This window comes from Phascolarctos cinereus, unplaced genomic scaffold (assembly GCF_003287225.1).
Source record: "Phascolarctos cinereus isolate Bilbo 61053 unplaced genomic scaffold, phaCin_HiC Scaffold_3;HRSCAF=262, whole genome shotgun sequence".
NCBI classification, from domain to species: domain Eukaryota; kingdom Metazoa; phylum Chordata; class Mammalia; order Diprotodontia; family Phascolarctidae; genus Phascolarctos; species Phascolarctos cinereus.
The window spans coordinates 248050910-248074562 of NW_027555736.1; the positions used below are offsets into that span (position 1 = coordinate 248050910).

Genomic DNA, 23653 nt, shown 5'->3' on the forward strand with positions numbered 1-23653 from the left:
TAATCTCTTATGCACTTATAAAAAATGGATCATATTTCATAAGTAAATCCAATATCCTCAAGACTGGGACTTAGAAAAGGTAGTCACCACTGGTTTAATCTGATCATCATATTCTGACTTCAGCTAAAGGCTTTCTAAAGTAAACGTCCATGTAATTTATATTATAAATGGGGAGGGAGCTTATATGCTTTTTAGCATAAACACAACTCAAAAGTTACAGAATCTAGGAGTTGAAAGGAATTTAAAGGATCAGCTACAGTTTAACACTACTCTGACATTACTTGTATGTGATCATGTAGTCTCAATGCAGAGACCACTCTACCTTCCAGGGTAATCATTGGCTTTTTTAAACAACTCTGTTAGGACATTTTCTCCTATACTTTTGTTCATTATTCATAGTTCTATCCTTTGTGCCAAAATAAGTGTAATATTCCTTCCATAAGAATTCACATTCTAGTTGGTGGCACAGTAGGTGGAGCTCTGGCCTTGGAGTTAGGAGGACCTGAGTTCAAAGCTGGCCTCAGACACTTAACACTTACTAGCTCTGTGACCCTGGGCAAGTCACTTAACCCCAATTGCCTCACCAAAAACAAAAACAACAAAAAAAGGCAAATTCTTGAAAATAACATCACGTTACTACCAAACCTTTCTATTCTTTGGGTTAAACATACCAAATTATTTAACTAACCCTTATATGGCATGGTTTTGAGCCCTGTCATCATCTTGAGAACCTTCCTCTGATCATGGTATAGCTTATGAGCTTGACTTTGATTCCTAGCTGAATTCTAGGAGGCATTGTTTTAAGGGATGATTTATGAATCCTCAGAAAAGGAAATAGTAACCACTCTTAGGTAGCATGGATTGAACAAGAAAACCAAAAGAAGAGCCCAGTGTTTTACTTTGATAGTGGCTATTGTAAGCACTGGATAGAATCTGGAAGACAGAAGTAATCCTCTGTTCATACATATTAACAACACACCACAATTCTATGAGCAAATGCAAATTCTGTTAATGAGTACTCTAAACCAAAGCTCAGAGAAATAAAAATTCAGTTATGTTGCTGGTCAGTTTTCAGGCTTTCCAGTTAATTGTGAAAATCCAAAACTTGAGCTGACATTTGGCCTAATTCTTGTGGTTTAGTCATTTCAGTCACGTCACCTACTCTTCATGACCCCATTTGGGGTTTTCTTGTCAAAGATACAGGAGTGGTTTGCCATTTCCTTCTTCAGCTCGTTTTACAGATGTTAACTGAGGCCAAAGGGGTTAAATGACTTGCCTAGGGTCACACAGGCAGCAAGTGTCTGAGGCCAGGTTTGAACTCAGAAAGTTGAGTCTTCCCGTTTTCAAGCCCAGTGCTCTATCCACTGTGCCACCTAGCTGCCCTAATAGGGGAAGCATGAAAGTGAAAAGCAAAAGTGTAATCTAGGCCTAGTTTACAGACTAGACTAGAGGTTTCAGTTAGATCTTAGGAGACTTGAGTAGCAACTTATTAGACACCAACAACTCATCTTACTTTAAGTATAAAATGTTAGACAGCTATTTGTTACACATTTTAATAATCTAGAATTTTATATTTATTCAGCCCTAGTCCCTGACATGTTTAAAGTACTTCATAGACATTTCTTCATCAATCACTACTGGATTATTCATGCAATAAAAGGTTTTTTTTTATTTCATAGCATCTTTTACCCCACAGGGTTTTTTTGTTTGTTTGTTTGTTTTTAAGGCAGTTGGGGTTAAGTGACTTGCCCAGGGTCACACAGCTAGTAAGTGTCAAGTGTTTGGTCTAAGGTCAGATTTGAACTCAGGTCCTCCTGACTTCAGTACTCTATCCACTGTGCCACCTCGCTGCCCACAGATTTCTTTAATATCTTATAAATGATAATTCATACCACCCCTTGCAGATTTGAGAAAGATATATAAGTATTTTACAGAAAGCAATTGCCTCTAAAGTAAAAAGAAACATGACAGGATAGAAATTCCTAGTAATGTACGTTGCACACAGAGTAGGGATGCAGTAAGTATTTGTTAAATAAATCACTTACATGATAATAGTAGTTTAAGAAGGGAAGTTGAAGAGATTATTAAATTCAAATAAAAATGCAGTATTTCAAAAAAACAAATTTAGGAGTTTGACATACACAAATGTGATTTCTCATCAGCAGTGCCAGAAGGTCTATAATAATCCCAAGTGGTCTGAAACTCATGCTTCATATCATATGGTAAATGTCATCTTTAATAACTGCAGCTCTATCATTTTTTTTATCTTCAACATTGAATCATGAAATCTTAGATTCGAGGGGATGTTACAAGAACTTTTTTCTGTCTTACATCCAACTACTGATGCAAACCAACCTCAGTTTATTTCTGAAGTTCATTATGATCAAAACAAAAATCACAGAACGATCACATAAAAATCACATAACAAAAATAGTTTATCCCCAAAACAAACAAGTTAATTTGAGACTATCTTGTGTTAGATTATCCACAGCTTTGTTCCTCTTCCAAGTAGGGTAAATAATTGAATATTTCACATGGTTAATCCAGAACATCATATGTAATTTTTGGTGGTAGATTTACCTTCATAATTGTATTCTGGCATCATTGAAAGCACTGCACAATTTCCTAAATGTTCTCTCCTCCTCCTATTAAATTCTATGCCCATTTCAATATCTATTTTCAGTGTCTGCATAAGATACGTATGTACTGGTCAATTATTGGCTGTTCACCAATTGTATGTCAAAGTCTGGACACTATGTGGATACTTAAGCCAAAAAAATATTTTTTTTTAATCATAGTAGATCTCATTTAGGAGGCTCTTCAGTGTTCTCTGACTTAAAACAATCAATATAGTGCCATCTATAAATAGGGGTAACTGGAGGACCTCATTTTCTACAAGGAATCTCTCTTCTGTTTGGACTCTTAAATGAGTATTGTCTATGTTAAGCTCCTCCCCAAAACAAATTCCTATCCCAATATTTTTCCAGTAATGTATTATTTCTGTAAAACATAGGATACCACAATTTCTAAAAAATAGAAGTTGCAGATTACTCAAAGGACAATGGTAGGCATAAGTAAACTTTAGCATATTACCAGTGATTAACTATGCAGAAGCATTTAAAAGAGATCAAACTACCCAGCCAGAAAAGGTGGGTGGACCAGTCATACGGTGAGATCAAGGGATAATCAGGGACACAGCCCAGTAACAGACCTAGAGGAAGGCACTCAGCATATTGGGTAGCATAGTGGATAGAGCGCTAGACTTGGAAGGCTTGAGTTCAAATTTTGCCTCAGAAACTTAGTGGCTTTGTGTCCCTGGGCAAGTAACTTAATCTGTCTTGACTTCAGTTTTCTTATCTGTAAAAATGAGGGGGTTGGATTCAGTAAGCTCTCAAGGTCCCTTCCAGATCCAAAGATATGATGCTTAGATTCTGTGGAGAATTTATAGGAGGGTGTAGACAGGGGTTGCACAGGACAGGAATATGTGGATAATTTTCAGTCTATAGGGTTGGATATCATAGATCCATCAAAGTTGTATTAAATTAAATATTAATATACATTCTCTGAGTACATACTACCTTGAAAACAAGGAATGATCCAGGCATGCCCTTCGTGGCAAGAGTGAACTAGACTGGGAGTTTACATGTGCCAAAAAATATTTGAAAAATGGCTATAGTTAGAGGGGAAAAGATTTTACAAAAAAATTTTTAATTGTGTTATGATTCAACTCCCTCTTCTATGAGTCATGATGATATACCAGTAACGTACTTATGGATATTCTAAGTACTAAAATTTGTCGTTTTCTTTGAAAAAGACTAAATTCTAAAACATGCCTCTTGTGGCTGAGAGCAGCAGAAGTGGGCCTTTGGTTTTGCAGTGGTGGCTATAAGCCCTTTCACCTACCATCCTTAGGAGAAATGAAAACTGAAAATATTTTGAATTAGGTGTTAGACTTTTTTTCCCCATAGCAACTCATGAGAAGGCACTTAGTGCCATAAAAAAAAAAAGAATGCTAGGTTTGGAATCAGAGGACCTGAGTCCCAAGTCTGCCTCTGCCACTTAATAATGTGCGACCATAGGCAAGTCACTTGAACTCTCTAAGCCTTATTTTCCTCATATACAATAAGAGTTAGCTCACATGACCTCTAAGTTCCCTTCTGACTCTAAAACTTTCCTCTAAGACATGGGCTGCAATCTGTATTGGTAAAGGGAGTCACAAGCCAATACTATCATACATGTTTTGAAGATGTAAAACTTAAAAGAGAAGCTAATATTAAAACTAATCATTTGCAAAGCAATGGGAAAACCCATGTTGCTTGAAATTATTGAAACTATTCTATGTCCTTGATGAAAGAATCTACCATACACAGTGTTGCTATTCATATGCAAGTAAGGCCAAGAGTCCAGTGAGTGGCCACAGTGAATATTGGGAAAACCCTCTATTGATTTTAGGCTTACAGAACTTAAAGTTAAACAATTTCTTCATTTAACTAATTAATCACACCATTGTGACAAGATGTGTGGATAGAGTATCAGCCCTGAAGTCAGGAGGACTTGAGTTCAAATATGGCCTCAGACCAAGCACTTGACACTTACTAGCTGTGTGACCCTGGGCAAGTCACTTAACCCCAATTGCCTAAAAAAGAAAAAATTTTAATGTCAAAAAAAAAAAGACATGTGAGTAGCAATCAGTGGAACATAACATTTAACGTTTCCTAGAACTCTATATTTTCCATGATATTTAAATATTTATGCCAATTTTAGGCAGTCCTAGTCTGTCCACTGGTTTTTAACATGGTCTATAAAACGGGCAATTGGCTAATTAAATGATACATTTAAAAGTACTTCTTGTTTAAATTGCCTGAAGCCTGATACTGTAGTATACAATGAAGTAGGTAGAAGTAAGAAAGATTTCTTATACAAACATATTTGCAACCCCTACAAGGATAACCCCAGGTTTTTAAGAGTTATTCACCTTTATTTTCCCATGTCTAAATCATTGGTCTGTGAGTTAGCAGTCTCTCTGTAGACTGTAATCTACCACTGAATGATCTGGAAGTAAACCATTACTCATACTTACCCAGTCTATAAATTAAACTTCATGTCTACTGAATAAGAATTTCTTAGAGAGGATTTAATTAAATTACTTCAAAACACTTTTAATTCTGTGGTTTTAAAGAGATATGAACAAGGCAATATAAGTTATCTAATTTAACAAGTATGGATTGTCATTAAGGTGAGATGAGTCAGTCACATATTTTTAGTTGTTTACTCAAATAAAGTTAAATGAGAAAAACTATGGAGGAGAAATTTTTCTTGGGCAGCTATTCCAATTTTATCTTCAGAACTGAGAAGAGAAAAAAATTACCTGGAATTTCAAGAGTCTGAGATAGAAGGTAGAGTTACTAGTTAGAATTGCTAGTTTAATGTTTAATGAAATTCTAAATTTTCCTTTCCTCTTGTCCCGGAATAGACTTTTTGGTTAGTAGTTGAACCAAATGCTTAACCGACAATTCATTGCTACTTCTGCTTCTCCCCATCTAACCAAGGCCTGAAGTCTGAAGAAGAGCTACCCAGAGGAATGGTTCTCAAGATTTTATTCAACTGGTTGTAATTTGAAAGACAGTTTGCTTTTAAATAAACATAGTACTGTGGAGGAATTAGGGTCAGAAAAGCCCACAGTGAGCCCTGTGACCTCAATGACCTGATCACATAGAAAAGTTCTAGCCCAATTTTTTCTAGAAGACATCCCACTCTGGTCGAAAATTAAGAAACCTAAGATCCTGGCCTTAAAAACCTTGAGATAAAAAAAAAAATCCTCAGGTTCCAGAAGTCTCTATTCAATTAACCTCATACATTTTAATAGTAGTGTTTTGGGGTGTTTTTAAATGAATTCCTACATTTCCCTGTAGCATATTACTTATTTATTAAATCCAACATATTTTCATATTGTATACTTACCATTAGGCAGAATAAAATGTAGTACGTGAATTTCACATTTCACAACTGTTAAGAGGTTAGTTATGACCACAGCTGAAATAATCAAAAGTGATTTGGTCTCAGTGGTGGGATGGTTCATTTCATAGTAATTACTTTTGTTGCTGCCATTTCTGTTTCTAAAACAAAAAATGTTACCACATTCAGCCATAAATCTTTATAGTGTTTTACAGCCTTTATTCATAACACTTTATAGAGTTATTGAAGTTTCATAGTGAAAAATTATACAAGTGATTCTTTTTCTACATTAGGTTCAAGTAAGTTCATATCTCTACTTTGTTCATTGAAAAAGTTAGAGTGGAATGAATTCAGTCATAGTGCTTGCTAAGCTATACATCATCCCTGTCAGTGCCCTTGATGACTATAGAAGGAGCCCAAAACCTAGATTTCTCCAACTGGCAGGAGATGGATGGGGATAGTTTTGTTGGTGGATAATATTGGAAAAAGAAGTGTCAGTACAGTAGTTACCAAAGAATTATATGACCATGGCACATATCTATAGCCTGAGCTATGATATCATGTCTGACCTGAATGAGAAACACACCATACAGAAAATTACAGTGAAACCAAATAACAGAAGAAAATGTTCGAATAAATTTAATAAACTGATAGTGGGCAGCTATGAGTGAGAAGAATAAATTTCTCATAGTGTTTATTTCCAAGAGAGAATTTAATAGAAGCTTTAATAACATTTTTCTAAATAGGTAATTTTTAAAAAAATTTCCTCACATGAAAAGATTGAGATTTTAAAAGGGGCCTTTCGGCACCGCCCCTTCAAAGCTTCCTGAATGACATAACTATGCAGGCATAAAAAGTCCCAGTTTTTGAAATAAACTGTCAGCCAAGAATACAGATATGGGACAATATGATCTAAGACTAGAAATATACCCAGGATTTTTATCCCATGGGCTCTTTAATGTCCACACAGAACAGACAGCATCTTGACTCATAAGGCCTTATACACCAGACCCCAAGTAACCAACTGCTCAGAACTTTTCAGTTTGCAACCATATTTTACAGATTGATACCAGCATATATTTCATAAAGAGTTAAAGAAAATTATCAAGGTGAGCAGCAGAAAACCAGTAATTCTTTAAACATGAGTGGTGCTAATCTGTGATTTATTGTATTCACCATTCAAATACTTTATCATCCAGATATTATTGAGAACCTATTCTCAACGTGGGTTTAATTTTATGTGCTCCTTTCTTTCCTCACTTCTGTGAAATGCAGAGGGGGACAAGATGTTAACCACATAGTTGTACTTCACCACCCAGTGTTATATATACGTTCTGGCTTCCACTGGAGAGCCGCTGACATCGCAAGGAACGGTGATCCAAATTCCACACACGAGCTTCAAGCTGGGGGCTCGTAGCTATTGCAGCATTAAAAAAGGGTCTTGTCCCGGCTTCCTTAGATAAGCACGGTGATGGGATGGTTTAAGGGAAGAACGCCTCTCAAATCACACGACCACTGCTGTGCTTCATGTGTCTTGCTTCTTTCATTACAGCTTGGCCACATTCTTCCCCTGTAATTTAGTGTGTGTGTGTGTGTGTGTGTGTGTGTGTGTGTGTGTGTGTATGTGGATGTGTAGTTCTGTTGGTGTTTATACATTATGCATGCTTCCCCTGTGTCGCAGGTTATGGGTCAGCCCTTTCCAGTTTTCTGTGTTCCCAAGAGTTTGGGTCTTCTGTTATTAGTGTGTGGTTCATATAGCTGTGATGTATACATCCTGAACTGTTCATATTGCATTAAACGTGAGTTGAAATGCTGTCCCATGAGAGTTAGCTTTTCACGTTGGGCTGAAAAAGTCTTCATTTCTGTGTAGCAATTCATGTTACTATAACCTATGGCTTTCAATTGTACCTCCATAATGAAGACCTGACTTTAAACACTGTGCTATTCTTGTTATGACCTAAGCATAAGGTAAGTGATTTCTCTAACTGTATCTAAAGATTGTGGTCATTTATTAAAATTTTTTCTCTTCTGTTTTTTGCCTTTTTACATTATTTTTCTCATCTCTAGTATGTGCTTTTCTCATTTCATTTTCTGTTTGACTCCTTAAGATTGCTTTATGAGCATTGTGATCTTCAGCAAAATACATATCATAGATTTAAGCACATCAGATGTGTTATCATGAATAATTTGATATCCCAGAGCAGTCTTGAATGGTAACAGAAAATATGTACCTATATTGTCAGTAAACCTTATGGTGTTCATTTCTTCCACTGGCTTGAATACTACAAACTGTATTTTACACATGGTTTAGCATTCATTCCAGTGGAAAAAAATGAATCAGTTGTCAACATTGGAAAGTCAGAAATTAAATATGGTAAAATTATATGTACTGAGAGAGTGATAAAGCAGATACTCTGACACTGTCCTTTCATTATGAATCCTTCAGAAAGCTGGTAGTAGATGAAATCCTAGTTCTGTTTTGTTTTTCAGACTTCCCTTTTTCCAATGAGTACACCCAGGGTAAGATAGAGAGAAAAATCCACAAGACACGAACCTTCCTATAGAACTGGAGACGGGCATGTGTTACTTTCTCTGTGGCATGCATGAGATCAAGGGTAACAGTTATTTTCCAAATCCATCCGTTCCAGCACATCCCATTACATTGTGTGTGATGGTACAGTGGAATCTTCAGCTTGGGTTTCATGAAAGGACTGAGAATTTGACAATTCACAAGTGTTATAGTATAAGGTAGAGGGAAGGGGCCCGTTTTAAATGGGTTTTGACGTATGTATGAATAGTAGAACTGGACATTTTTTTAAAGTGATTTTTCCTCATCTTTACATCCAGAGCCCTTGGTGTGTAGAAAGTGTTTTGTGTTCTAGGTTTGTTTGTTTTTTAATTTAAAGATTCCCCCAAATCTTGGACTTTGTTATCCAAAATAAAGTAATTAGGAATTATGCTGCTGTTGGTTGGCTGTGTGCCAGTGTTGTTGAGTTGAGTTGGTTTCTAGTCATCCAGACCCTTCTTCCATACTTGCTGTGAAATTGATTGGAAGCAAGTTCTTTTCCGTTTGGCTCATATTGCCCAATCACGTGAAGGTGAGCTTTTTATCTTTAAGAACTAAAGCAAGGTTTCCTTTGGGTTTCTTTATCAAACCCGGTGTATGAACAAGTATCATATTTTAAAGAAACTATCCCAAGAGGCTTTTTTTGTTTTTTAGTAATAGCTAATTCTTTACCATCATTGTCATTTGGACATTGTGCAAAGGGAAATGCTTTTGGCACATTTTAATAATATTGAACTGCACATTTGAACTGCTCTGTTCATTATGAATTTCTGGGTTTTGTCCATATACTAGCTCCGATATATGCTGAAAGGGCTTAAAGATGAACTCAAGAGAAATACAGGCTATGACATGAGTAGCTATTTCTGATCAAAGGAGTTGCTTTCCATTTGCAGACATTGCTTTGTGCTTTGGGTTTGAGCTCCTTCTGTTCTACACTTTGTTGAAGATTCTCTTGACTTCCATTTTGTTCCTCTTAGCACTTTTTTTCTGTAACATTTCTCCCTACACCCACTTTCCTTTTTCTCTCCCAACCTATCTCCCTCTTTTAAAAAAGCTGCTACTTCTATTTCCTGAATCACTTTTTTTTAAACTCAGTTTCTCTTTTAACAAGCTTGTCTATTAGTGTTTCTGTTTCTTTTCTCCTTTAGGACTGTGGTGGTTATTGTAGTTACACTAATTTTCATTCCATGGTGTGCCAACTTGCTTTCTTTATTTTGTGTGGAGCCCATCTTTCTTTCCTCCTTGTGGTTTTCAGTGAGAAACAGAAAAACTTTAATCATGAAATGATGTCCCCTCCCATAGGGCTGCCTATCTGCCCTTCTACATCTCTAGATCTAATTCACTCAAATCTTTCTCCTTTTTTTTTTATCACTTCCATTTCTTTTTCTTAAGTAGTCATCATTCTTTTCCTTTTGGTCCAAAGCTATATTTTAATAAAACTTCTAAGAAAAAAAAAACTTCTTTCAAATTGGCCCCACTTTTTCATGGTGCCAAAAAGATAGTTCAGTGCAATAAAGAAATAAACCCCCCCAAAAAAGAGATCTGGGCCAAAGGAGGATAATTTTGACATTTCTTTGGAAATTTTTATTTTTAATTGCATTTTTGTGGTTTTTTAACTTTTTGTGTATATGTGATTTTTTTTGTTTGTTTTAACACATTAACAAATTTTTTTCAGGGAAGGACAACCATAACCCACCCTAAGTTGCAACATTCCTTTCATAAGTTGTTTCATTATAATAAGTAGATTGTGTTAAACTACAGAATCCAATTTGTTGTGTGAATAAACATTTGGGGCAAGCTACTGTGGAGCAGAGAGGAGAGGTTTGGAGTTTCAACTAAGGACAATTTCCTTTGAATTAGCAGAAAGCTCTAACATGTAGCAAAAGATCCTTTTAGAGCACTGTAGTTTTTTATCCTTAAAAGAAGTGTCTTACTCTTACCTTAAAAACTTTAAAAGGCTTTTTTGTTAAATTTTTCAAATGACTTCAGTGGAATAAGCACACACACACACACACACACATATATATATACACACACACACACACACACACACACACACACACACACTCTTAAACAACAAATATATTTAAATGGTAAATCCAAGAATAGTAGACAAATATGCTCAATTTCTTAGATTTTTACTGAGAAGCTGATTATAAACCATCGAAGCATTGTTCCTAAGATTATCATAATCACAAGATAAATGTTGCTTATGCTTGGGTTTCTTTTTTATTGTCCTACCTTAATGGGTCTACAGAATATGTCTACAATTGAGTCTTTGAATACAGCTTTCTTACATGAATTGGTTATTGTTCTATTCAAGGGATTAAAAAAGTCTAAAAGTGAAGGGTTTTTGCATCTTCAGCCTTGCCATTTTACCCAGATCTTGATTTCAAAAATTCATAAACAAAATTGCCGTTATTTTTGCTGTTGCTCTGGTTCTTAATGTGCTCTCAAAGTTTATTTCCCTGACTTCCAGTCAGTACTTTCTTGAAAGCAGGGGTGGGGAGGAAATGAACGTATTGGTACAATATATGTTAGGTGTATTGAATCCTACTTTTGAAATCTCAGAAATACATAAAGCCTTGCCTTTCAATCCCAGAAGCTTGCCCATTAACTCTGCACATCTGACTGTCCATGTTACTTACTGTATCTCATTGAGTCTATACTCTCTCTGCAGGTCCAGTCCAGGTGCAGCAGCAAGGAGAATATTCTCAGAGCCAGTGAGTATTGTATCATTGCAGGTGGACTAATGAATGAAACCTTCTAATTAGATGTAAAGGATAGTTGAGAATAATATGTTGGTAATGGACTAGCAAAAGAAAGAGCCATTTCAGCCATAGAATTGATAGGGCTTGATGGTTCTGATTCTCAAGGAAAATCCTCCAGCAATTTAAATTTTCAAAAAAGTATGATGTACTCTTTCGTGAACTACACATTCTTTTTTGCTTTTTACTAAATTTCTTTTTCCCATGGTGAGGGAGCATGGTGGGGAAGAGGGAGAGAAGCAGACTTATGCTGTGATTTTTTGGGGTATGAGGAAACTTCCTATCCCAATGCAGTTATGCAACTGTTTTGCACTTGACAGTCTTAGAATCTGCACTGTAGGGCCCAGAGATATTATGTGGCTGCCCAGGATCACACAGCCAATATGTGGTCAGAGGCAGGGCTTGAACTCAGAGCTTCCTGAGTCCAAGGCCTCCTCTTTATTCACTGTGCCTCCATGTACCTTTTTATGATATTCAGAGAGTTTCAGTTAAAGATACTGTGTGCTGTAGTGTAGAGTTAAAGTCAGATCTCAGCCTGCAGGAAAATTACAAGGAATGTAATCAACATTAACATAAAGCTAATAATATTAAATTACCTGAAAAGGAAGCAATAGGGCAATATACCTGATCGCCAAAAAGAAAAGAACATACCATTATCCTCTCAGTTATTTGTGACTTTAGTTGATTTATGATGTTATTGATGTGGGTCCTCCGTTTAGTGGGGCAAATCGTAACTTAATGACATCTTCTCATCTAGTTCAGTTCTTGTCCATATCTTCCCATAAAGCCTCCATAGACAGTTTAGCCAACGTGCTGGATATCTTCCTTTATGTCTTTTAGTGTACTTTGGGTACAACTTCAGGTCCATCTGTCATCCCTTGCATTTGCTTCATGGATGAGGCACCTCCTGTTTCTGTTTTATAATTCCTGAATGACAGAGGCCCAATCTCAGAATCATAAAGACCTATGTTCTAGTTTTGCCTTCGACACACAATAGCTGTGTGACTATGGTTAAATCATAGTGCTCCAGATGCCTCTCTAAGACTGTAAATTATAGATGGTTGACAGATGAATGGATGACTGATCTATATTGGTGAAAGGAGGTTTTACACTCAGAGCTCATTATACTAATGAACCCACTTATTTGGGAGTATTTTTATACATACATGCATAATATATATATATATATATATATATATATACACATACACACACACACACACACACACACACACACACACACACATACACATATAGTGCAAGTCCTCATTGGTAATGTGCTGCAAACATACTTATGAATCTTTCCATTGGTCTATGGATCACCTATTACTTTGACACTTTAGAGATCTTGGTATTCATAGCCATATAGCATCATTGGAAAACTGTGGGTTTAAAATAGATAGGTTTTTATGTCAAGGAGCAGCTTAGAATTGTATAAAGTTCTGCATAATATCCCAAATGCAATCAAGCCTGCTTTCTTCCTCCAAAACACAATTGACTGAAAGGTATAAAGAATGAATGAATAATTAAAAAGCATTTATTAAGTACTTAATATATGCCAAGAACTATTCTGGGAATAAAAATACAAGGAAACAAGATAGTCCCTTACCTAAAGAAACTTACATTCTAATAGAGTGAGACAGCACATATGAGTTAGTTAGAATGAAGTTGGGTGGATAGGATGCAACTGAGAGTATGTGTGGTAGCATGGTTTGGAACTGGCTGAGAAGTGGTATGGTGATTTGGTTCTGTGCAAGATAAGGTAAAAACTCACCAGGATCTAGAGTGTGAATTCCAGAGGAAAGAGGAAGGCCAGAGTGGGCAGAACACAGATGATGATCTAGCAAAGGAAACTGAGGAGAAGTGGTCAGACAAGAAAGAGGAAAGCAAATTGAGGGTTCTTCCTCTTGCCCCATCACATGAATGTTAGTTTTTGTCTTTTAAGTAGTAAAGCAAGTTTTCATTTGAGTTTCTTTGCTAACCCCATTATGTGAACAAGAATAATATTTTTTATTTAAAATTTTTTAAAATTTTTTAAAATTTAATTTTTTTTTTAAATGAGGAAGAACAGTGTTATAAAGTAGAAGCAGAAGAAAGAATCCAGGAACAGCTGGTGGTCAGTGTCATCAAAAGCTGTAGCATTGTCCATAAAAATTGAGAATGGATCATCGGGTTTAGTAATTAAGATATTGATAACCTTGAAGAGAATACTTTTTGCTGAATTGTAAGGTAGGAAGCCAAAAGGTGGAGAAGAGAAAGTGGGAAGGAAATGAAGATAATGAATATAGATAGCTTTCTCTAAGAGTTTGGTTGTGAAAGGAAAGAAAGAAAGACTTCTACCATCTTAGAGGATGGTAGTGTCAGGTGAAAGTTGTTTGTTTTGTTTTTCAGGTGGCAGAGAAGTGGGCATGCTTTGGACACAACAGAAATGGTATCAGGAGATAAAGAAAAATTGAAATAGAGAGAGACAGGAATACTTGAAAGAGGAAAGCTCTTGGAAGAAATGAGAGAGGATGAGATAAAGGGAACAAGTAGAGAATACAATATCCAACTAAATTTATTGTTTCGTAATTATTTTCAAAAATTAGGAAAAGTTAGAAAATTATAACCTAAAAGTCTCTCTTTCAACAAGGTATTTCCCATGCTAAGATTTTCCATGATTGATGCAACCACAGAGATAACTTTGTTTGACTACTCTCAGCTTATTATGAGGAATATAAAACAGACTTATTATGATCACCAAAGGTATTTACCACCACTGTGGAAGATCTTCTGTCCAGAGTCCAAATGGAAGTCATTCCCTATAAATGGTAATATCCTCCAGATTTTCTCACTTATAGATTATATTGTACTATATGTGTCAAGCGCCAGAACACCATGCAGCCTTTTCACTGAGGTCTGCAACTATTCAAAAGAAATCAGCCAAACAATCCACACAAGAAAAACCAAGGGGATGAAGATGGACTGACTCCAATGGGTTTTAACCCCAAAAGACATCTGATTGACTAATCACAGACTGTGAAAACAACTTACATCCCACCCTTCTCCACAATTGCCATTCATGAGGCTTATCTCTAACACCAGCTCACCTCCCTATCTCCTACTCCACGCCCTCCCTCCTTTGTGCAGCCATGCAACTTTCCCCATCTAAGCCAGGCAGCAGCCCTTCCCTCCAGTCACAGAGCCATCACCCTAGTTCATCATCTTTCACCTGCCTCTTTGCAATAATCTTTTAAATTGGTCTCCTTGCCTTAAGTCTCATCCCTGTTCCAGTCAATCTTCCACACAGCCACCAAAGTGATTTTCCTAAAGCATCCATCTATCTATATCACTTCCCTTGTTCAGTAAACTTCCTGTTGACTCTAGGATCAAATATTCTTTTACCTTTGTCTCATCCATTTTTTATTTCTGTTTTGTTCCAGTTTGATAATGTATGTAATTTATAAATAATTAAATATACAGAAGTGCATGCACAGAAGTTTTTTATTCATAAGGTTCTGTGATCAAAAAAACTTTGGAAAATCATTGGTCTCATATATGTACTTGGGTAGGTAGATTATTCGGTTAGTGAGTGTATGTATATATGTATGTGTGTGTTGCATACACAGACTCAGAATTGCCAACTCCATCCTAGCTGCCTTTGATGAATGTATATTAAGTCTTAGTAATTATTAATTTAATGATGTTCTCAATGATTATTGATTTCAATTCCAGATGTTCACAGACCATTTCTTTTAATAATATATTCTTAACTTTTGTCAGGAGTTGAAGTCAAGCATAACATTTTCACCATTCAAAAAATTGCTTATCTTCCTTTTTCTTTCTTAAAGTTTAAGGCAGCATTTGCCTATTTCCAGTCCTGCAGCATGTCACCTATTTATCATCATTTTTCAGAGATTACCAACAGTGGCTCACCAACAAGTTCTTTCTGTTTCTCTGGAATATAATTCATCTGGACTAAGTGATTTGAATTCATTGAGGGTAGCTAAGTACTCTCTCATCATGTCCTCACTTTGTGTTGGGTTTCAGGTCACTGGTTAACCTTTCTTGTTTTGTCCTTCCAAGGCCAAAGATTGATCTCACTAGTAGATAAAAGAAAGGTAAAAAAAGTTGAATATTTCTGTTCGTTTCCTTATCTATTATCATTTCCCTGTATCCTCTGAATAATTGTCTCTTGTTGATTCAACTTGACTTGTTGACTTGATTTCTCACATTCAACCTATTTATTGATGTGAGGGTCATTATCAACCACAACACACAAATTATTAATCCCCGTTACCTGCCCTTTGCTTATATCTTCTCTGTGTATCTTTTTAAATTCTATGTTGATCTATGACATCTCTCTGCATGTACTGCATTGGTCTCTTTAGACAAATCCTCCTTTTCTTCATTAAAATCCCATCCCTCTGGGCAGCATTCAGATTCTTTTAGCCATCAAATTCTATCCTTTCTGTATAGCCTTTGAAGTTCCCTCTCTCAAAATCTGAGGTATAAGTCAGACTGTGCCTGGTTTTTCCCTCCTTTTCTCTTGCTTTTGCTAACAGGAGCCATTACTGTCCCTAGGAACATGCTTTACAATGTATTATGTGCTTAGCTACCAAAACTCCTAGAAGGTGATGTATAAAGTATTGAACAGACCCATGTGACCAGCTGTAATGGTAAAGGCCATTAGTTACAAATGTGAGCAGAGGTATAAAAGTAGCTCGTCGGTACTTGACCCTCCTTTAGATGCAAGAATTATGCCAGAAATACGGACACCAAGCCATCAAATGCCTCATGTTGTTGGATCAGTTCTAGTAAGGTGAATGTCTGTAAGCTTCCTGCCAAGATGGCTAATTCATTAAATACTGGTTTCCACAAGAATATATCTTTTTTTTTTTGCAAGGCAGTTGGGGTTAAGTGATTTGCCCAGGGTCACAAAGCTAGTAAGTATCAAGTGTCTGAGACCGAATTTGAACTCAAGTCCTTCTGACTCTAGAGCTGGTGCTCTATCCACTGCACCACATAGTTGCCCCCAAGAATATACATCTTACATGTTGATTGTAATGTCCCCAGTTTTAGAAGACTGTAAAGTTAAATCTGCTTTTGAAAAAAATAGCGACCAAGAGATCTAACACTGGTTAAGCTAACAAGCTGTCAGATTCTTGTGGTCAGTGTGGATGATAAAAGGGTGCTGAGTTCTCTCAAAGTGGTACTTCAGATTGTTCAAATGCACCTTTAACTGCAAATAGATCTTCTTACATGATGTAAAAGGTAAATAGAATAATTACAGAATAAAAGAAATTGATAGAGTAGATTGGTGGGTAGAACCAGTTGTCAAAGTATGACTGAACAAGAAGTAAATAGGGCTGTCAATGAGGTGTTGTTGAGACATAAAAAGGGAATTTTAATTGGGTGGTCAAAATATTTAGAAATAATCATTGACTATAAAAAGTTTTACCTAGGTGCTTAAGGTGGATGTGTGAATATCCACATGTAGTCTCACAAGGCTGAAAATCTCAACCATTATGGAGAATAGGGAAGATTTTGTAGTGACTGGCATTGAGTTTCAAATGTGTATATTTCTGCCACATCATGAGTTTTATCTGTGTTCCAAGTGAAGGATAGTCTCCCTACTGGAGGAGAAAGTGAAAGGACATAAAAAAAACACCTCTCCACATTCCATGTTGATAAGGAGAATGAAATATTTCTAAAGGAAACAGAAGCAGTGTTTCAATGGGAAAAGGAGAATCTGAGATGGAAAAAGTAAGACTTGACTTGCTAGGACAATGAAGAATGCGAGCCAAGACGTTAGCTATACAATTAAAGCTTAAAAACAATTTTTAGACTGTTTCTGAAGAGTACTATGGATGATCTGGGAAAAAATAAGCTGTTTATATTACAAAGAGCAAAGAATGATATAGTAGAGCCCAAAAGATACTGGGTGAGAGAGAGGGAGAGCATCCAATAAAGGTCAGAGAAGAAGGGAGGCATGGTAATAGTTGGATTTGTCAGTCCAAAAACAATTATAAAGAGTTCGTTTGTCTTCCTGGGACATGAATCTAAGACACAAAAGAAAACTTGACAAGATTTATTAAAGTGGAGGACAACTACCTCACTTGTGATGATTCACATGGGCAAAAATGGCACTTCAAAAAGGAACCTAAAGACTATTACCAACAATTATAAATTCTTTGAAAAGAAACTAAAGAGGCTCAGATTCTTACAATCAGACTCCTTAAGAATCTGCCCAATAGGATGGATGTTCTAATAAACCTTGTCTTTGGCTGGAAAAAAAAAGAAAGAAAGGAACTAAACACACTGGCCATGTTTTCTTCATTGTTGTCCATTGAAGGCAAGGGATGCAATAGAGAAAAATTCATTTGAGAAGTGAACAACTGGCTAAGAAGGTGTTCTCTGAGAATAGGATTTGGATTTCTGGATCTGATTCCTGGCCAAAGATGGACTATACCAACAAAGTTTAATAAGAATTTGTTTGCCAAGTGTTTTGAAAAATCTAATCTGAAAGACTTTAAACTAAAAATGAAGGGGGGAGGATGAAGATTCTGTGTATGTGTGTGTGTGTGTGTGTGTGTGTGTGTGTGTGTTTTCAAGTTTAGATACTATATACTCCATGGTATAGTATCACAAAGACAGATAATATAGCCATACACACACATACATGTGAATAGCAACTAAGACACCCAGAAATTCACAGGGGACAAAATCTAAGAAAGGAGCCAGTAGTAAAACGTATGTCTATGTGCAAATACCCAGAGTTTAGACAACAATCAAGAAGAAATAGAGTCCTAATATAAGGTGATAAATTTAATTTCCTAGGGATCACTGAGCCTTGGTGTAATGAAACCTTTGACTAAATCATATCTCTGGATGGATATACATTATTCAAAAGAAATAGAGTAGATAAAAGGGGAAAGGAAGTTAGCTTTGAAAATGAATAAAGTATCCTTATAGAAATAAAGGAATTAAAGGGGAAAAGCGTGGCAGAGAATTTGAGTAAAAATAAAAGAAGGGAGAAAAAAAGCTATTTTTTTTTAGTGGAATATACATATTACATACCACCTGAGCAGAAAGAGGAACTACATTAGGAGTTTGGGAAACAAATCACAAGACTGGCACTGAGTTATCTAGAAATCTGCTGGAGCTTTCTCTTTTCCCCAAAGAAAACATCTTTCATCTTTGATCTCCCTTTTCCTCCTTCTTTTCTTCTTTTTTCAATATTTTATAGTCTGAATTTTGGCCATCTAAGAAGGTAATTTTTAAAAATGTTCCTGGCCTGTGTAATATTTGTAAACTGGTGTGGTTTTATAGAACCAGTTAGTGGCATTAGGCAGGATATGCCTGTGTATTGTCTCTTTGTCATCTCTTTTTTGATTAACTCAAGGGTACTGACTCGAAAAGACAACTTTATCACTTCTCTGAAGCAGAGTAGAGGCCCTCTGTAATTTCATATATCTGCTATACAGAATAATAGTGGCAGTCCTGTTGTTCCCCCACTGAACCAACTCAGCATTTACTCCCTTCCTTGAGAGTGGCTCTGTACATCTTCCACTACTGTGGTGAAAGCTAGGTTGGACCAACTAGTAATAGAGCAGTCCAGGCCTAGTGTCTATGAGGTGACACATTCTTGCACTATGGGGTTAGAGAGGAAGATGGAAGATTCTCAGGGACCTGAATTTGCTCAGCTTACTCAATGTAAGTTTAGTCACTGGTTCACTAGATGGAGAGAGACAGTTGCCTATAGGATATCCATCATGTTTCCAGAGGACTTTGTGTCAAATGGATCAGTTTTCAGTGTAGCAACTGTATAATAGTTGCATGATACCTCTCATGATTATGTCATTGGATTTAGAAATGAAGGAGACCTTAGAGATCATCTGGTTCAGCTCTTTAGAGATAAAGAAACTGAGACCTAAAGTGATTTAGCTATTTGGCCATGGTCATACAGCAGAGCCAGAAATGAACCTATGTCTCTGATTCCAAATCCAGTGTTCTTTCCAGTACTGCCAAGGGCAGATGGCTAGGACTTCAAAAATCTTGTTCTTAGTTCTACAACTGGTAATCTGTGTGAACTTCATTTAGTAACTCAAGTCCCCTTTACATCTACATATATCCAGTAGCAGTAGTACTCTAAAAGAGCTTTCTGAGGCTTAACTAATTCATGTTGGTTGGTGACACCAAAATCCTTAGAAGACAGGTATATATTATCCGCAGACAGTTATTTCTACCCTAACATTGTTTGTTTCTTTGGCTTAGCATCAGAAGTTTCTAGTCAGTGCTGTCTTTGTTTGGGATTTTTTTTAATCACTGGATTTAATTTTATACCACTAGATTTTTCAAAAGCTACAAGTTAAAGCTGTTCAACTTCTTTTGCATTTATGAAAGGTTACAGTGCTATTCCTACTCCAAAAGCAAACTGCTCAGGGTTTTCTTTTTTTGAATGTAAAAAATGAAATTTTGGGGCGGCTAGGTGGTACAGTGGATAAAGCACCGACCCTGGATTCAGGAAGACCTGAGTTCAAATCCGCCTCAGACACAACACTTTACTAGCTGTGTGACCCTGGGCAAGTCACTTAACCCCAATTGCCTCACCAAAAAAAAAATAAAATTTCACACATAGGAAAATCTGAGTAGGAAGTATTTCTATAAAACTAAAGAGAGAAAGGGAGCTAAAAGCAACCATGTTACTAATAGAAGGAGTAGCTGAATAACTGCAGAGTTTACAATTTTATCACCACCCTCACAATCATTAACTTCAAAGAAAGTATTGAGGAAAACATCCTCCTTTGTTCCTTTACTTTGGTTTTCTTCTTGCCAGAATTTTTTTTTTATTTTAAGACATAAAAAGATAGCCAAAGAAAAAATTTTAGGCAGAAAGTTCTATAAGTCAACAAACTAAGCTTACTCTTCTATGTATTTATGTAGAAAAGGAAATCATTTCCTTTTATTGTCCCTCAGTCAATAAGTAATAAGCATTTATTAAGTACCTACTATATGCCAGGCACTGTATTAAATGCTAAAGAATCAAAAAGAGGCAAAAGACAATCCCTGCCCTCAAGGAGTTCACAATCCAGTGGGAGACAACAAACAAGAAGATATGTACAAACAATCTATACTCAAATAAACAAGAAAGAATTGAAAGACAGAAGGTACTAGAATTAAGAGAACATTGTATACAGTTGTTTTAAAAACAACTTTGAGCAAATAAGTTATTTTGTCTATTATAAATATCCAAATTTACTGTAAAAGGCATATGAAGAAAAATGCTATCTGCATCCAGAGAAAGATCTAATAGAAATATATATATATATACACACATACATACATACATACATACACACATACATATATATATACATACATACATACATACATACCTATTTGTGTCTAATGGTAGCCATCTCTATAGCCAGGATGGAAAGGGGGGGGGAGAAGAAAAAGAAGAAATTTACATGATAATTTTGTTGTATATTTGAAAAGAATAGCAAGTTGTGCATAGATTTGCAATTTCATGTACAATTATCTTTTTTATTGTACTATGTTATGGAAAGATTTGTTTTACTCCACAAAAATAAAGTTTTTTAAAAAGAGGGGTTGGGAAATTATTCCTGTAGAAGATGGGATTTTAATTGGGAACCAGGAGGCATAGACAAGGAAGGACAACATTCCAGGCATAGGAGACAACTAGAGAAAATGCCCAGAGTTGCAAGATGGAGTATTTTGTTCACAGAATAGCCAGGTCACTGTCACCGGATTGAAGAGTATGTGGCAGGGAATAAGGTATGAAAACACTGGAAAGGTGGAAGGGGCTAGGTTATGAAGGGCTTTGAGTACCAAACAGTTGATTTTGTATTTGAACCTGGAGATGATAGAGAACCCCTGGAGTTTATTGAGTTAGGCAAGGGAGGGAGAGGATGGGGTGTGATATGACTCGACCTATTCTTTAAGAAAATCACTTTTTTACTTTTTGGAGTGGAGGTGGACTTGAGGCAGACAGATCTACCAGCAATCAGACTATGTGAAGTGCTGAGGACCTACACCAGGGTTGTTAGTAGTATCAGAGGAGGAAAGGAGCCATATTCAAGAAATGTCACAGAGGTGAAATTGACAGGCTTTGGCAACAGCTTGGATGTGGGAAGTGTGAGATAGTGAGGAGTCAAGGATGACACCTTAGGTTGCAAGCCTAGGGAGCGAGAAGATGGTGGTTTCCTCCACAGTAATAGAGAAGTTTGGTAGAGGAGAGGATTTAGGGGGAATGATAATGAGGTCAGTTTGGGATATTTTGAATTTAAGATGTCTACTGGACATGAAGTTTAAGATAACTGAAAGGTAGCTGGAGATGCAAGATTATAGTTCAGCAAAGAGGTTAGGGCAGGATAGGTAGATTTGCGAATCATCAGCATAGAGATGGTAATTAAATCCATAGGAGCTGATGAGAACACCAAGTGAAATGAATAAAAAGGGCCAAGGACAGAGCACTGTGGGACACCTACATTTGGAGGACATGACCTGGATAAAGATCAAAGAGTGATTAGATAGTTTAGGAGGGCGGTGTCCTAAAAACCTAGAAAGAGAGTATGAAGGAGATAATGAGCAGCAATGTTAGAAGCTGCAGAGAGTTCAAGGAGAATGAGGACTAAGAAAAGACCATTGGATTTGGCAACTAAGAGATCATTAGTAACTTTGGAGAGAGCTGTTTCAGTGTAAGAGGTTAAGAAGAGAGTGAGTAAAAAGAAAGTGGAAGCACTGTTGTCAGCAGTCTTCTCAAGAAGTTTAGCTGTAAAGGACAGAAGAGATATAGGATGATAGTTAATGCAGATAGAAGGATCAGATGAGATTTTGAGGATGGGAGAATCATGAGAATGTTTGTAGGCAGCAGGGAAAGGAGCCAATACGCAAAAAGAGGCTGAAAAGAAGTAAGAGAATGGGAATGACAGAAGGGAGAAATCTATCAGAAGAGATGGGATGAAATGGGATCACTTGTGCAGGTAGAGGGTTTGCCTTGGTAAGAAGTAAAGAAACTTCTTCATGTGAAATAGATGAGAGGAGGAGATAGTAGCAAAAGGCATCTGAGTGATATGAGATAAGTAAGAGATGGGAAGAGGAAATTCAAAACAAAGAGCATCATTTTTTTCTGTAAAATATGAGGCAAGCTTGTTGTCTGAGAAGGACGGGGCAAGGAGAGCTATGGAAGGTTTTTTCCAAAATCTGACCAGGATTGCAGTTATCTACAAATATTTGTTGCATGCCTACTATATATAGGGCACTATGGCAGACACTTAGGATACAAAGAAGAATAAGGCATGGTCTCTGATGATGCTTACAATCTAAGTTAGTGAGAACTAGACTGATAAAGGAAAAAGATAACTAGCAATTCAAGGTAGAATATATTAGGTGACAAATGAATGCCATAAGCAGTAAGAACTACTCGTTTATCACTTAATGATCTTTGAGCTTCCTTATACTTTAAACTGTATAAAACCTATGGTTTTTATAAACAGCCTCCATTACCTTCTGTAACTTAGAGGGGTGTTACGATAGCCTCCAGTCTCTCCACCTTCCAATTTTTCTTCCACACAATTATAAAAATAATCTTTCTCATACATAAATCTGATTATAACACTCCCACTCAAAGCTTTTCCATGGTTCCTGATTGCCTCCTAAATCAAGTCTTAAACATTCAGGACTCCTTCAGTAACTACTCTTCCATATGAAATCTCTGCTTCAGCCAAATTGAAGAAGCAAGATGTAGTAGAAAAAGTCAGAATCTGGGTTTCAGTCATACCTCTAATTCTACCTGTGTAGAGTTCTGCTTCTAGGAGCCAAGAAGGCAGAATAAGAAGTAAGGTGCTCTCACCATCCTTTATTAACTTCTGAAAGCCCAGAAGATATCACCCCAGGAAAAACCCTGGAACAGCTGAACCAGCAGGAAAATGGAGTGCAGTAGTTCTGTAGGCCAGGAAGCTTGAGGGATTAACAGGAAAGGCCCCTCTTGCCCTGGGGGAGGGGGAGCAGTACAGAATGGGAGGCAGTCCAGCAAGCTAGTGGAAAGCCCCACCTCAGCATAGCAGGGGGAGATCCTGAACCCCAGGTGGTGAAGCAGGGAAACACCAACACCAGGACCCCCAAGTGCCTCAGTACGGGCAGGAGAACCAGCGGAAACCAGCTCAGAAAACCACCATGTGCCGCAGCATTCTACAGTAGCCAAGTCTCCCAGTGCCTCAGTAAAACTCTAGAAAGTGCTCCAAAGGGGAAAGCCCCAAGCAGAGAAACATCCCACAGCAGCGAAACATCCATCTGAGAGGAGCCAAAGAAAGTGAAAGGAAAGGCCTGGGTGAGCAGGCAACCCCCAGGGGCCAGACTA

At 36.9% G+C, this 23653-nt stretch overlaps 1 protein-coding gene across 18 annotated transcripts in view; it reads left to right on the plus strand.

Annotated features, from left to right (window-relative positions):
* GPHN (gephyrin) overlaps positions 1-23653 on the plus strand; it is a 789636-nt gene that overhangs the window by 602294 nt on the left and 163689 nt on the right. For all 18 annotated transcript variants that reach the window (XM_021004811.2, XM_021004814.2, XM_021004816.2 and 15 more), the window contains one exon: positions 11202-11244. In XM_021004811.2, the coding sequence (XP_020860470.1) occupies positions 11202-11244 (43 nt within the window). The remainder of the gene's footprint in view (positions 1-11201; positions 11245-23653) is intronic.